The sequence below is a fragment of the Lates calcarifer genome, linkage group LG2, assembly GCF_001640805.2.
Source record: "Lates calcarifer isolate ASB-BC8 linkage group LG2, TLL_Latcal_v3, whole genome shotgun sequence".
Classification (NCBI taxonomy): domain Eukaryota; kingdom Metazoa; phylum Chordata; class Actinopteri; family Centropomidae; genus Lates; species Lates calcarifer.
Genome location: NC_066834.1, coordinates 21,072,997 through 21,086,996, shown reverse-complemented (window position 1 = coordinate 21,086,996; position 14,000 = coordinate 21,072,997). Strand labels below are relative to the sequence as shown.

Genomic DNA, 14,000 nt, shown 5'->3' with positions numbered 1-14,000 from the left:
TCTGGTTATTATAACAGCCTCACACTCCCTTTCCCTAGAAGAGGTCTAGATCTCGGGAACACTGCTCTGCTAGATTTGGTACAGTGATACTGCAGGTGTTCTCAGAAAATGGAAGTATAAATGTTGATTGATTCGTGATTTGCCTTGTTTGGGCCTGAGAGGGGCCCACCGTTGGCTTGGCTCTGCTGCGCTCTTATTTCTCATATTTTCCATGACTGTGTGGGATACTGCACAGCCAATCACATGTGTTATCCATTATCTCGTGCTGTAGCCATGTCCTCATTTTTTTTTCCTCACTTGTTTATCGTAGATGACTTTGTAACAGTTGGGGTAGTATTTGATCTCATTGTCAGCTTGTGTTCATGCCATTTTGTTATCTTTGTCAAGATGCACAGCATATGGTGATAATAATTTGCATTATTTGGCTGCATATATTGCCTCTGTGCTTCATTACCAGGCTATATATGTCTTCTGTTATCTATTATTTGTCTGATATGCACAGACACTAAATCCCCATTGACTGATTGAGTTGTGATTAGTTGCTCAACATCAACAGCAGGAGCAGGAATTTCTCATCTTGTGCACACTGGATCTGAGCCTGTGTTTATCAAATGTCTCAGACTAAGCTTGGAGTAGGCAGGGGCATAGGAATAAAGCAAAGACACACTTTCTGTCGTATGAACTTAAAGGAAAAAATTTAACAGTAATTGTAGCACTTGCAAAAGTTTAGGTTGCCTACGGAGTCTGTACTAATCGATCTATTCTTGATAATTATGAGTTTTCATCCACTCTCCAGAGGATAAATGTTACTGACTTTGGTGATCCTCTTCCTCCTAGTCCTATCATGAGGTTGACATTTGTGGTTCAGAGAGAAGTATTGGCACCAAATTTCGTGCAGATATTCACAGTTACCAGACAATGTATCCTGCTGACTTTGGCGATCCCCTTACTTTTCACTGTTCGGCCACCAATAGGTTGACATTGATTGAACATTTGGTAGAAGAATTTATGATTCTTCCATTACATTACTTTTCATCTACAGCCATATTATAATCAAAATTTGATATCTGGTTTAGTGAGTCTTAGGTGTGCTTTGTGTTTAGTTCCAATTAGCAAATGCTATCATGCTAACATGCTAAATTAAGATAGTAAACATTGTGCCTACTAAACGTCAAAAGTCTAGTATTGTCATTGTGAGCATGTTAGCATGGTGACCTTAGCATTCAGCTCACTGTGGCTAAGTCCAGCCTCACAGAGCAACTAGTGTGGCTTAGTCTTGTTTCTTTTCAAACCATGCACAAAAACATCTAATTTTAGTAGTATTAGAAGGAACTGATGAAAATAAAAAGAAATCACATGATATTGATTCTGAGTCAGTCACTGAGGAAGCTTTTATATTTCTTTAATTTTTCACATTATACACTGTATATTCTGCATGTCACACAATATATGCAGAGATACCTGTGGCACTGGAGCAAGCAGGGTTTTTTGTATGTTATCATGTTGACAGGGAAAATGACACTTGGTATCAATCATGCAATCTTTTTATTGGGATAGGCTCTCTGGCAGGCTGTCTTTGGGAAGAAAATAACAACCTCATAGTCCTGCCTTGAGCTCGCTGCAATATAGCTTTTATTTATCCGCTGAGCACAGTGAGTCAGCAAACATGTTTATTAGTTATTCACATCTGACATGTACTGTATACAGCGATTGCAGACAGTAACTTTTTTTAAAAACTCTCAGAACAGTGCACGGTTTTACATGTTCATACACACACCTTGTTTACCAAAACATGAGCTACAGCACAAGAAACACAAGAAACAAAAGTATAGAGATGTTGTGAAAAATAACATGCAGCAAAGTTTTCCACAGTAATACCAGTTTGAGTTTTTTTAAATTGTCACCACTGCCATGATTATACCATTTAACAAAAGGTAATCAACACATAAAGTGAATAAAGCTGGCCACACATATAAGTCTGCTTTTCAGATAGCATTTTAAATCTGTTTACGTGGGATATCAACAGGGAGACTTCTATTTTTTGTGTTGTTTTGGATGACAGTGGAGAGGTTACAGGGAATGAGGCGACAGAGGAGGGATGCCATGCAACAAATGTCACCAGTCAGAATCAGTCAGGGGATGTTGCAGTTACAGTATATAGTATTCATCTTAACCACTAGGCCACTGTGACGATCCGACATCAGTTAGTTTGATGCTGATATCTAGTACATATGTTCGTCAACCACACACAGTACGGCCACGACATGGAACAACAAAACAGTGAGGCAGCCATCAAAATTCCAAAGTAATGGCTCAAAAACATTCCACAGAGTACGACGAATTTGCCATCATGTCCTGTTTTGTAGTTTTTATAAAACCAGTGAAATGTTCCAACAGTTGGAAAGTTTCATGGTTTCAGTTATTTACGCAGTTTCCAGGAGGCGTGGTGTTGAAGAATGAAAGTAGTTGTGCGCTGTTGTTCCCGTCTGCCATCAGAAAGCAGCAGCATATTTCTGTCTTTACAACTCAGCCTCCCCCTTGAGATATTTTCAGCAGGTACCTGAAAAAGAAAACCCTGTGACCATGGTGGACCCTGTGGTGTCCCGTTTCTCTTATTTTGCTAACTGGACAACAAGCCTCTAAGCCTGGACTATTCTCTCACCAAACAAACGCACACAACTGGACATTTAGCTCAGTAGATGTGGAAAGATGTATGTCAAAATGAAATGTATTTTTGTGTGTGTGACTGTTTCAGCAGTGTGCCAATAATTGTACGTTAAATATATTTTTAGATTAGAAAACGGAAAAAAAAACCCCGAAAATCACAATAATGGTGATAAATATATGTTAGTTATAGAGTGATAGACATTTAATAAAACCTGTACAACACCTCTGAACCACAAAGTCATGTTAAGACAGGAATGATTTTTATCAAGTGGTTTCTCCTTGACCTGGGACACCACTGTTTTGTCCACAGAGAAATAGTTTTCTGATTACCAATTCAATCCACTTTTCTTACATTAGAATGTGACAAAATCAAAAAGTAATAATAAACAGACTGATAGCAGAATTTGAAATATTGCCATCTTTGGTGAAGAGACTCCAGTCCATCAGTATAAATAAACAAACTAGGCGTCTCTCTTTCCCTCACACTCTCTCTCACAGACACACACACACACACAGCGACATACATATTCAGCCCAATATGTTCTCCGTCTGTCTTTTGCTGGCAAATACAAACACATATTGTACTCGTTCCCACGTGTTTGATATCTGTTTATAGCAAACAATTTACCGCAAATGCAGACACTTGCATGCGTGTTTAGTTTGCAGAAATATGCCCAGGCAAGATGTTTTATTTTGAAAGATGCTGTGAGGATGTTAGTTCAGAAGCTTTCAAAAGCATTCCTATTATGGTTTTTACTGTGGCAGACGGTAAGGAAACCAAATGCTGTCATGGAGAAATGATGTCTGAAGAGAAGATGATTATATTATGAGTTGTTTATTTTGGTCTGTTGGTTAAACCAGATGATGTTATGGTCATCTATCATGTTGGAGGATGGTACTCTTCCAGGTCTTCTCATCTTCTTTTTGAATTTTAATTATTCATTTTATTATTTTTATCATTAGAAAGAGCAGCCTGAAGTCAATCTGCTGATACAGTTCATTTGATTTGGTAGATTCTGTGTAAGAGCAACTCATGTCAGGGCTGGTGTCCTGTTTGAACCACAAGCAGGACACCGTGCGATAAATCAACTTTTGATTGTGAATTAAAAGGTCTTCCAGTGAATTTCTTCCAAATACAGACACAGACGAGGAATATGCCACAACAGCTCCACCTTTCCTGATAAGCATACTGCTATCTGTTCTTAAGGTGCAGAAAAGTAAACAATCACAAGCTTTCTAGATCTTTTTGCCTTAATAGTCCTAGAAATGTGTAGAACATCAGAACTAGGGATAGCTAATTTGTGAGGCAGTCTGTCATTATTTTGATGTCCTGTTTTATTAGAAAACAATATTATATCATTTAAGTAGTGCAAGAAGTTGGTTATTCAGAGTGTTAACCAATCACTGACATGCATTTTAGTTTCCTAACCTGAAGGTATTCGGTGAGTTTGGTGTCTGAAACATTCTGACTGAAGTATTCTAGCATGTTAATCATGGATGATCCTCTGAATGAGGTACTGTATGTTGGTAACAATAATGTCTGTTGTGTCTTTTCAGGTACTGGGTCGATGCTTCCTCACAGTGATGCAGGTCCACTTCCAGTTTCTATCACAGGCTTTGCAGAAGGTCCAACCTGTGGCTCAGTCCTGCCTGGCAGAGGCTCTTGCTCAGGCCCAGGAGCGATGCGCCAACGCCCGCACCCAAAGCTCCGACCTCGGGCCCCTCACAGAGCTGGAGGAAGCCTCCCGCTCCTGGAAAGGTGCAGCTGAGGTATGCAGTCACGGGCGGCCCCGGGACCTCTTTCTGGTCTGGGCCTTGGAAATATGGGGTTTGTCTGTGTGAGGTGAAAAGCACACATTCCTGAGAAATGCCAGCCGTTTATGATTTCCAGCCTCAATTTCCTATTTCCTCTTTTTTTGGGCTGCAGTTTGTCTGTGAACCTTGGTTGCTATGTTCTGCCCCCATCTAGACCTCAACCCTTGTAGGAAAGGCAGTTTTGTAAGAGGACCTAACTAATCCCCAGGCTGATCAGTCCCTCTGGCCCATTTTGATCTTTGTTGTGTACAGTGAGGCAGAGAGGAGAATAGAGGGTTGATTGATCTGTTAAGCCCTGGCATGCAGAATGTAAGCCCCTGGAGGGAACCAGGCCTGGATAGATCCTGGTAGAATGTGCTGGGGGGTTGCTCAGATGTGTTTTTTTTAATCATCTAAAAAGTTATATTTCCCAGGGTTTAACATCAGTTTTGTCAAAACTTTAATTATTTCTTGAATTGTTATGGCATTAGAAGAGAATTTGCCTTTGAAACCTCAAAGTGTACTTTTTGACAACACCATTAATTTAAATTTCTTCAATACATCCTTATAAACATCCTTATGCTGGTCATCAATTTTGCAGTGCAATCTACTCAAGTATTTCCTGCACTGATTGTGCTGTAGTAGTGTAGAGGTTCCTGCTGACCCAGTACTCTGTTGTGTGCTGCTGTGCCCTCAGGCCACGGCGAGGCTGAGAGAGAGGGGCCGGGACGGCTGCCTGGCAGGCATCCAGGTTCAGCAGCTCTTCTGCTCCAACAACACCACCATCCCAGAGCACCAGCTGAAGGAGCTCAACATGAAGATTGACAATGCTTTACAGGTACAATATCACCCTAAAGAACAGGGCAGGAAAGTACAGCCAGTGTTATTCCAGTGGCTTTTTAAATGTCACCTTCAAGTAAAAGTATACCAGTTTTAATAAAATAATACAATGGAACTAGATTGTGTTATTCATGAAGTTTCAGTATGAGGAGAGGCGTAACATCAAAATGCATTGTTCTTGGTGATGAAAGCAGTGTCGGACTTACAGAAGGTCATATTTTCTCCCTATCTCCAGGCCTATAAAGCAGCACTAGAGAGCCTGGGCCATAGTGAGTATGCACTGAAGGCCGGCTTTCATCTTAACCCCAAAGCTGTGGAGGCAGCCTTACAGGTGAGTTCGCACTGGTCATCCTTTACTCATTTTGTCTCAGATCTCAAAAAGCCCCAGTTATTTGTTCATTGCTGTGTCTCTTCATTATGTCAAATGTTTTTTTGTGTTTTGTGCCATTGTTTTTTGGTGTGATTGTTTACATGCTGTTGCGTGTATGTGTGTGTTTGTGCAGGGCTGCTGCAGTGAGGCAGAGGCTCAGCAGGCAGGGAGGATGCAGACCACCTCCCAGCCCATCCAGTGCGAGCTGCCCACCATCCCTGTGCAGATAGGCTCACATTTCCTCAAAGGAGTGTCCTTCAACGAGTCAGCGGCTGAAAACTTAAAACTGAAAACGGTACGTCCTTTGACCCCCTCTGGCCAGTTTCATACTACTTATACCATCATTATTCCTCAGAGATGTGTAAGTCACCCTGTTGGTCACAATCACCTCTGTTTCATTACTGTGTTATCAACAGATATATGCACAAATTGCATTTTTTTGTGTCATCTATAGTGTAAAATCAGCAGACAATGATGGCAGACTGTTTTGTTGAGGGCAGACTGTTTTGTTTCCTCAGCACACGATGCTGCAGCTCATTAAGGAGGCACTGGGCCAGAATGGAGTGACCCCCAGGGACGACTCTCCCGTCACAGAGGTCCTCAACCATGTCTGCCCATCCAGTTGGAGAGGAGCCTGCAAGACAGCTGTCCAGCTGTTGTTTGCCCAGGCTGGTCTGGTGAGTACAGATATTAAAGACCACAGTTGCTATAGTATGTATGTCTAGTATTTTTTTGGTTATTCCTGATTTTGTCCATGAGATAAACACACTGCAGTTTAACACTGTGGGTCAAACCCGGGATCTTGTGATTACAGGCCGTCCTCCTGAACTGAAATGTTCCCTAATTTTTAGCATGTGCTCAAAATAGAATTGATTCAGTAGCGTGCACCATATTCATCCTGATAGGACAGGAATAACCGTTCATATTGCTGAGGTACAGTTTACTTTTTGGCATTTAACTCATACTCGTAACCAGAACAGCTTTGAGTGAGCATAATGGTAACATGAGCCACAACTGCTACTGTATGTCACTCCCATTTTAAGCAAACAGTGATATGGTTTGCAGTCATCACATGACATTGCCTAGCCACTACTGAGTTGGATTCATGTGCTATATAGTTTTTATTTTAAATGTCTACATTTGTGAGAAAAAAAGTGGGTAAACTATTTTTTTCTTTGCTACTCTGGATTTTCTTTGACTCCCAAGATTTTAACAGACTCAAACAACAATAGTCTTTTTAATAGAACAAAAGCTCCTTGAAAAACTGTTCCACAAAACACTTCAGATGTATTTTATATAGTCTAGTGAAATCTCAGACAGTTTTTCTCTGTCTCTTATAAGACAACTTTTGTGTTTGTGTGTGATAAACAGATGTGTAGGACGTTCTCTGCTGGCTCCTCATTCATTATTTTGGTCTTGTTAACATCCATCACAACAGTGTAGCTGACACTGCAGAGCAGTGGAAAAGAGATGTTGTGCCGACGTGAACAGGCCTGTTGTACTTCACTGACACTTCTGCTGAAATTACCAAATCCTCTCCCTTTGTGTGTCTGCGGGTTTGGCAACTTGCATCCCATTGTGTGTCAGATTTGTAATTGAGATGAGGAGATCTGTCCACTTGCTCTGAGGCAGCCGAGAGGTGTAAACAAACACCAGAGAGACACAAAAGGGGAGAAACATTCTTGCAGCATCTGGGTGAAGGATGGGCTCGTCTGGGCGGGTCAGCAAACGAAAATCCCCCCTGCCTCTTCCTCCTCTGATGAAAAGAAGAGTCAGTCACAGGGAGGGAGGGTCAGCAGCAGGACCCTCCTCAGAGTAACACCAGTGTGTTTATGCTTCAGTGTTTATTTCCTCTGTGTGGTCTTCCCTGTCTTGTGTGTCATACCAAGGGAGTGTTCCCATCCAGCCCTGCCTGCCCCGTGTTAACTGTAAAACAATCTCTGGATGATGGATGAGCGCTTCGCATTAGTTCCTTATCTGAGCCTATCACCACTCAACCCAAAATAGACACACACTCTCGCACACAGAGTATCCTCCCCACACTTTTTAAAACATGTGCATATACATACTCACTGTACACTCACTGTCATGCATCATACACACCCCCACACACACACACAGTCTTTCTCCACCCTGTTTAATGTCTTTTACACTCACTTAACACTTACAGTAAGAATCACATTTTCTGTTCCTGGCGACTCCCTTTTTCCCACTAGTCATGACTTTCGTAGTGTAGCGATGAAGTTGACCTCGTCTGTTTTGTTACTGTTTCCCCTCTTTCCTGCCCCCAGTGACATTGCCATATACATTTCGACAGGGCTGATAGACTGTTTGTGTGTATGTGTGGCTCTCTCACATGGGCAGCCCGGAGTTTCCGAGGATACACCTGCTTTTTAAATAACAATAGGGTAACTTCCTGCAATACAGGAAATAGACTCCTCCCACCTTCCCTCCCTCTCTGTGACCCAGCTGCATTGGGTCTCGAGGAGCCAAGGCCACTTTCAAAGAACTTGCAAATATATTTGACTAGCAGCAGAGGCAGGAAGGCTGGCCTGTTTGTTGTCACTGGCTGATTGAATGTGTTCGGTTTCCTCGCCTCACCTTGAACTGCCTCTCGCTCAAATTAATGCCAGACACCAATGAAACGCTTGTGTTAAGGTTTTTTCGTGCTACAGTGGTTGGTAACAGTTCTAAATCTGACTGGTTTACATGCTATAAAAGGCAACCCTGTCTGTTTTGTTGTAAAATTGATCCTCCCAGTTGTTTAAAGGGCTGTAAGTGCACAACATACAGTTTGCTATAAACATTTGCTTTCACAAGCAGAATCCACAATAAAGAAACAAGCTTTTCTGTCAATAGATGATGATACAGTTGTGTTTCTTTTTCAACAGGTGGTTGTTGATACAGCTCAGATTGAGAACAAGGAGGCCTATGCTCCTCAGATCACTCTGGAGGGCTCCAAGGTAGTGGTCCAAGTTCCTTCTACATGGTGAGTACATCAAGAAACTATTGGGGACGTTTGGCCAAAAAATTCCTAAACAGACATCTTGAAGCAAAAACTGGATTTTAATCCAGGTACAACTACATATACCAATATTTGATCATGTGTTTTTGTGTACACAATAAAATGTACACGTGAACAGACAAGTGACATGTAAAGCTAACGCACACAGTCAGAGATGAGTGGAAAGGAAAAGTAGACATTATGGAATGAAATGACAGCATGTTGTTGATTCATGGTTTTGGTGTACACTGAACACTTCCCTAAAGCAAGATGTAAAACTGTCAGCACCTTATGTTCATGAGACACTGAGGAGGGCTGGACAGTCTGGTTAATATACTAGATTTAACAGACACTGATAGATGTGCCTTCTTAATGTAGATTTCACACATTTGCGTTAAAACGTATTAGCACATAATTAGAATGAGGTACTGGCATTACCACATCTTGAAATAGACATCATGCTATTTCTTCTGTGCTGCATTTCACAGTCAGTGCCTAAGACTGTCTTACAGCTGTAAAATGAGTATAAACACCAACAGATGACAGTTTGGTTTTGACCAGGTCAAAGTTAGGCTTGCAAAGGTATCCAAAGCATGATTTTCTCTTAGGCTTACATCTCATGCACATGATATATAATAAGCCAATAATAGACGGTGTTTTGGTGTTTTTACATCTTAAATCAACTCAAAATTAGCCCATAAAGAATGCAGAAGGTTGGTGAGGATACTAACCACTGACCTACCTCATATTTGTACAGTTTTATCCCATTAAAACTACATTATACCGTTTGCTGATGAGTACTTCCATTGGAATGGTTAAGTGGGATATACTCATAGATCCTGGGCCAATGCAAAATCAGTGTAATTTGAGAAAAGGGAAAACACGTTCCATCAAAAACTTAATTCAAGTTGTCATTTGTCAGTAGAAGGTTCTATGTGAAGCTTGAATCAGCATTCAGGAATGGAGACCAGTCTGTGAGCTGAAAAAGTACCCTGTTGTGGTTGTTTGGGTTTTTTCTCTTCTTGTTTATGAATATCACATGTCAAGTACTCATCTATTCTGTAGATGCACCTGGGCTTTTGTGTTTAATACATTGTGTTGAAATTGCAGTTCATGTCCCATCCTGTTGTGCATGTTTGTGTGTGTGTACGTGTTCAGGTGTCTGAAGGAGGACCCAGCCACTATGTCCTTGCTCCAGCGGAGCTTGGATCCCGAGAAGACGCTTGGTCTAGTAGACATGCTCTACACCGCTGTATTTGACATCAACAGGTGGAAGGAAAGAAAGTGAGTGAATGTTAAGTGACAATAAATAACCAATTAATTTCCTAACAGGTAGGTTTCTCAGGTAGCTGTCTGTACAGGTAATTTTCTGTTGAGATTTGGGTGATTTCATACAAACTCTTGTTCAATTTAACAATGCTCAGCAAGACCAATGTGTAATGTAGTGATTTTTTTCTCGTTGGTCTGGACCAAGTGAACCAAACTACAGGTGTGACAACACCCTTAATCGCTTGAAATTTAGATGACTTTATTAAGTACTATTTATACTGAATGTGATACAATACTATTCCATTGTCAGGAGTTAACTATTTGTCTTTCTCCTCCCTTCAAAAGGGAGCAAGCCTTGCCCACAATTCAGCTACAGCTGCAGAGGGAGAGTCCAGACTATGGTGGCCAGGCAGACCTGCCTCCAGGCACCAGCTCCAAGACCTCCAGCGGACTGCCCAAAACAATATCCAAGCTGACTTCCAAGTTCACCAAGAAGGTCTCATCCAGCTCTAATAGCGGGGGCAGTTACTCCATCCCTAGCACTCCGTCTCGCAGCATGCTAACAACCAGTAGCTCTGAGGATAAGGCCAAGAGCCTGGCCCACAGTGATGGGAGGCTACAAAGTATCCTGCAGATGGGAAGCCTGTCCTGCACCCCTGACTCTACACAGCAGGGCCAGCTGGCCAATGGCTCCGTGTCTGAGGACCAGGGGATGAACCTGCCGACTGACCAAGAGATGCAGGATGTCATCGACTTTCTCTCAGGATTCAACATGGGTAAATCCCAGCAGGCCTCGCCCCTGGTCAAGAGGAGGAACTCTGTGGCGTCTGCAAATCCGGCTGAGCTGAAGCCGCCCAGTGGACCTCCACCAACACCCCAGTCTATCTCTCACAGTGCCCTACAGCCCCAAGCTCAGACCCTACCCCAGCCCCAGCCTCAGCCTCCTCCATCAGTGCAGAAGCAGCAGCCTCAGCCACAACCGCAGCCACCTCCTCCGCAGCAGCAACAGCCCCAGCCCCAGCAGCAGCAGCAGCCGTCCGCTCCTCCACCTCAGCAGCCCTCCCCGCAGGCCCTGCAGTACTACCAGCACCTCCTGCAGCCCATCGGTCAGCAGCAGCCACCTCCTCCTCCAGCTTCCTCCACAGCAGACCCCACCACAAGTCCTGCCACAGCAGAGAGTGGCGAGCAAGTGGCTCGGCACTTCTGGGCAACAAGCTCCTCCACAAGGCCCCCCAGCGGGGCTGTCCCCTCTGGGTCCCATCGGGCAGTGGGGATCCCCTGGACTGCCAGATCTGAGCTCAGACTTGTACAGTCTGGGCCTGGTCAGCACCTACATGGACAGCGTCATGTCAGAGATGCTCGGTCAGAAGCCGCAGGGGCCCCGCAACAACACTTGGCCCAACAGGGACCAGAGCGAGGGAGTGTTTGGAGTCTTGGGAGACACGCTGCCATTCGACCCAGCAGGTGAGACCCACCTTCCCATTACGTGTTCACAGGGTGTTTTGTGCATAATTCACAATGAAGTGAGTTTTTCCATCACTCTGAGTGTAAGAGAAGAAATACAAAACTGAGGTGGAAATCAGAAAACATAACTTTTGTATGCATGAGTAGATAAAATCCTGCCATTAAAATGTCTCTTTTTTGAAACAGTAACTCCATCGTTCTTGCTGTAACATGTAAATTCCAGTAGTTTGTAAGACAGCTGAAGCTTTGATAGAAACAGCGCTGACATCAGATCAGTGGATAATTGTGGTTGATTATGGCTCAATAAGCAAGACAAATTAAATCCCATTATATTTTGCTTTCTTCTCTGAAGAATCAGATTTAGTTTGGGATTGAACTAATCCTAAATTAGGTAGTGTCATTGTTCAGGAGCTGATAAATCCTCTGTAATCCTCCTCTGTTGGAACCTATGCTTCCTTTAGTGAAAGATGTAAAGGTTTCAAGCACCATTTTTATAAAATCATTGCCTGTCCACCTCTTTTGTCATGAAGAGATAGCCCAAATAGTACTGGCCTGTAGCTTTGCAATGCTTTTATGAATTACAATGCAGTTATTAGCCATATGTTAATTACACCAGGATACCAATGTGCAGAACAGGGTTGTGGGTGTCCTGGGTTACCTTGTGTTCACATTACTCATTTGAAACCATTAAGATACTTGCAGTGAGTAGTCAGCTGACAAAGAAGAAGTCATTTAAATTCTAATCTTTATTGATCCATAAAAGAAAATTTGTTTGTAGACATTAGTTGATAGCATCATAGAGCGGCTACTTTACAAAGCTTAGACAAAAGGCAACCTCATTAAAGTGAAATAAAGCGGTGTAATGGCAGTGACCATAAATGTTCTTATCCCTGTTTATTTTTATTAAACACTGTAGTGTTTGGCAAGAGAGCAAACTGCAAATACACAATCAGGACTCTTTGTCAAGACCATACTACATACAAAAAAATTGTTATTACAATATCATGTTTAGTATGGCAGATATATTGTGGGAAAAAAAAAAATTTTTGTACAATGTTGGTGTCAGATGGTGTATAATAAAAAGAATCTGATATTATTTATTACTATTTATATACTGTCTTGTAACTATTCCAGCAAATTCCAAACAACTTTGGACCCTAATCTGAGTAACATAGTTAATGTAGGTCAGACGAGCAGCTGTTTTCCCCCCTGCATGTGGCCGCGACTGTAAGTTGGCATTTTATGCTGAATTTAACCTGTGTCAGTTTCTATTTTTACAGTGCAGCAGACTCTTTTGATTGCAGCCGAGGCCTATTGTGCAGAGTTGACTTACAGCTATTGTGATTTTTCTGCTATGGTAGACAGTCTGGCTAAACGGATTGAGCTCCAGGGAGCCAAAGAAAAAAGCTGAGGGTGTCAGAAACTCACAGTTGTGTTTATCCTCCCTTTGCATGCGCAGTTGGCTCTGACCCGGAGTTTGCACGTTACGTCGCCGGCGTCAGTCAGGCCATGCAGCAGAAACGGCAGGTGCAGCACATCCGTCGCCCTAGCAACACGCGCAGCAACTGGCCAATGCCTGATGAGCAGCACAGGACCTGGTCCCACCCTGAGTACTACAGTGAGGGGTAGGTATCCACACATGGCATCTCCTTTATCTCTGATCCACAGCTATACAGAAAAAATGTGTAGATATATGTAAATATATATTTATAGAAATAAATGACAAATATGAAAAATGTGATACATGCAGGGGACTCGTGTAAGATCCCTGATGCCATGTTTCATGGCGGATTTTTTCCAGCAGTGTGCTGCTGCACTCTGTTGTTATTTAAAATTTATTTCCATCATAGTGCATAATAATGTTGGCCAATGTTTTGAGTGAATTATTGAAGTAGCAGACATCATGGATATGTGAGGCATTTACCACCGTTATCATGACTGTTTTCATTTAATTCTTCCCACAAGTGTGAGACACCATCTGTTCAGAGACTAATTCAGCAGAAGTAAACAAGCAGCCATTACTGCAATGGCAATTCACTTGTGAACTATGTGCTGTAATATTGTAGTTTATTAAAAGACTTTCAATATTTAACTGCTTTCATACAGCATTTGCCCTGAAATAATTTTCTTAAACTGTGTGTCATCAAAGTGTTTGGATGTGGTGTAAGAGAAACGGTGCTAACACCTCTGGTCGTGTCCTCAGTGAGGCCGTGAACAGCAGCTGGTCAGCCAATCAGGGGGACTCAGCCAGCTCCAGCGATGAGACATCTTCAGCCAATGGCGACAGTCTGTTCTCCATGTTTTCTGGGCCAGATCTTGTAGCGGCAGTTAAACAAAGGAGGTACCTGCCCAAACTACTGACTTTTAGTTTACCTTCGATTTTACTTGTTTTCCTTGTAAAAATGCCCTGGAGCTCAGCTGTGATCACATGATCTGTATGCTTTATGTAAGCACCGATAAGGTTCAATGTAAATTTCTCTGTCCTCAGAAAACACAGCTGTGGTGAACCAGAGGTTTGCACCCTGCCCTCGCCACCACTCCATCATATCGGTGATGATAACCAGGTAAAGTGTGGGCTGCGCTGTTTCTCCT

The 14,000-nt window shown here is 42.5% G+C and overlaps 1 protein-coding gene across 1 annotated transcript in view; it reads left to right on the top strand.

Moving 5' to 3' along the window:
- The window catches only part of garre1 (granule associated Rac and RHOG effector 1), a 34,167-nt gene that overhangs the window by 17,468 nt on the left and 2,699 nt on the right, over positions 1-14,000 (top strand). Inside the window, 12 exon segments of the mRNA XM_018666714.2 lie at positions 4,225-4,437; positions 5,159-5,299; positions 5,537-5,632; positions 5,805-5,966; positions 6,190-6,348; positions 8,563-8,660; positions 9,834-9,959; positions 10,290-11,072; positions 11,074-11,408; positions 12,868-13,033; positions 13,612-13,749; positions 13,897-13,972. Coding sequence (XP_018522230.1) covers positions 4,225-4,437; positions 5,159-5,299; positions 5,537-5,632; positions 5,805-5,966; positions 6,190-6,348; positions 8,563-8,660; positions 9,834-9,959; positions 10,290-11,072; positions 11,074-11,408; positions 12,868-13,033; positions 13,612-13,749; positions 13,897-13,972 — 2,493 coding nt within the window.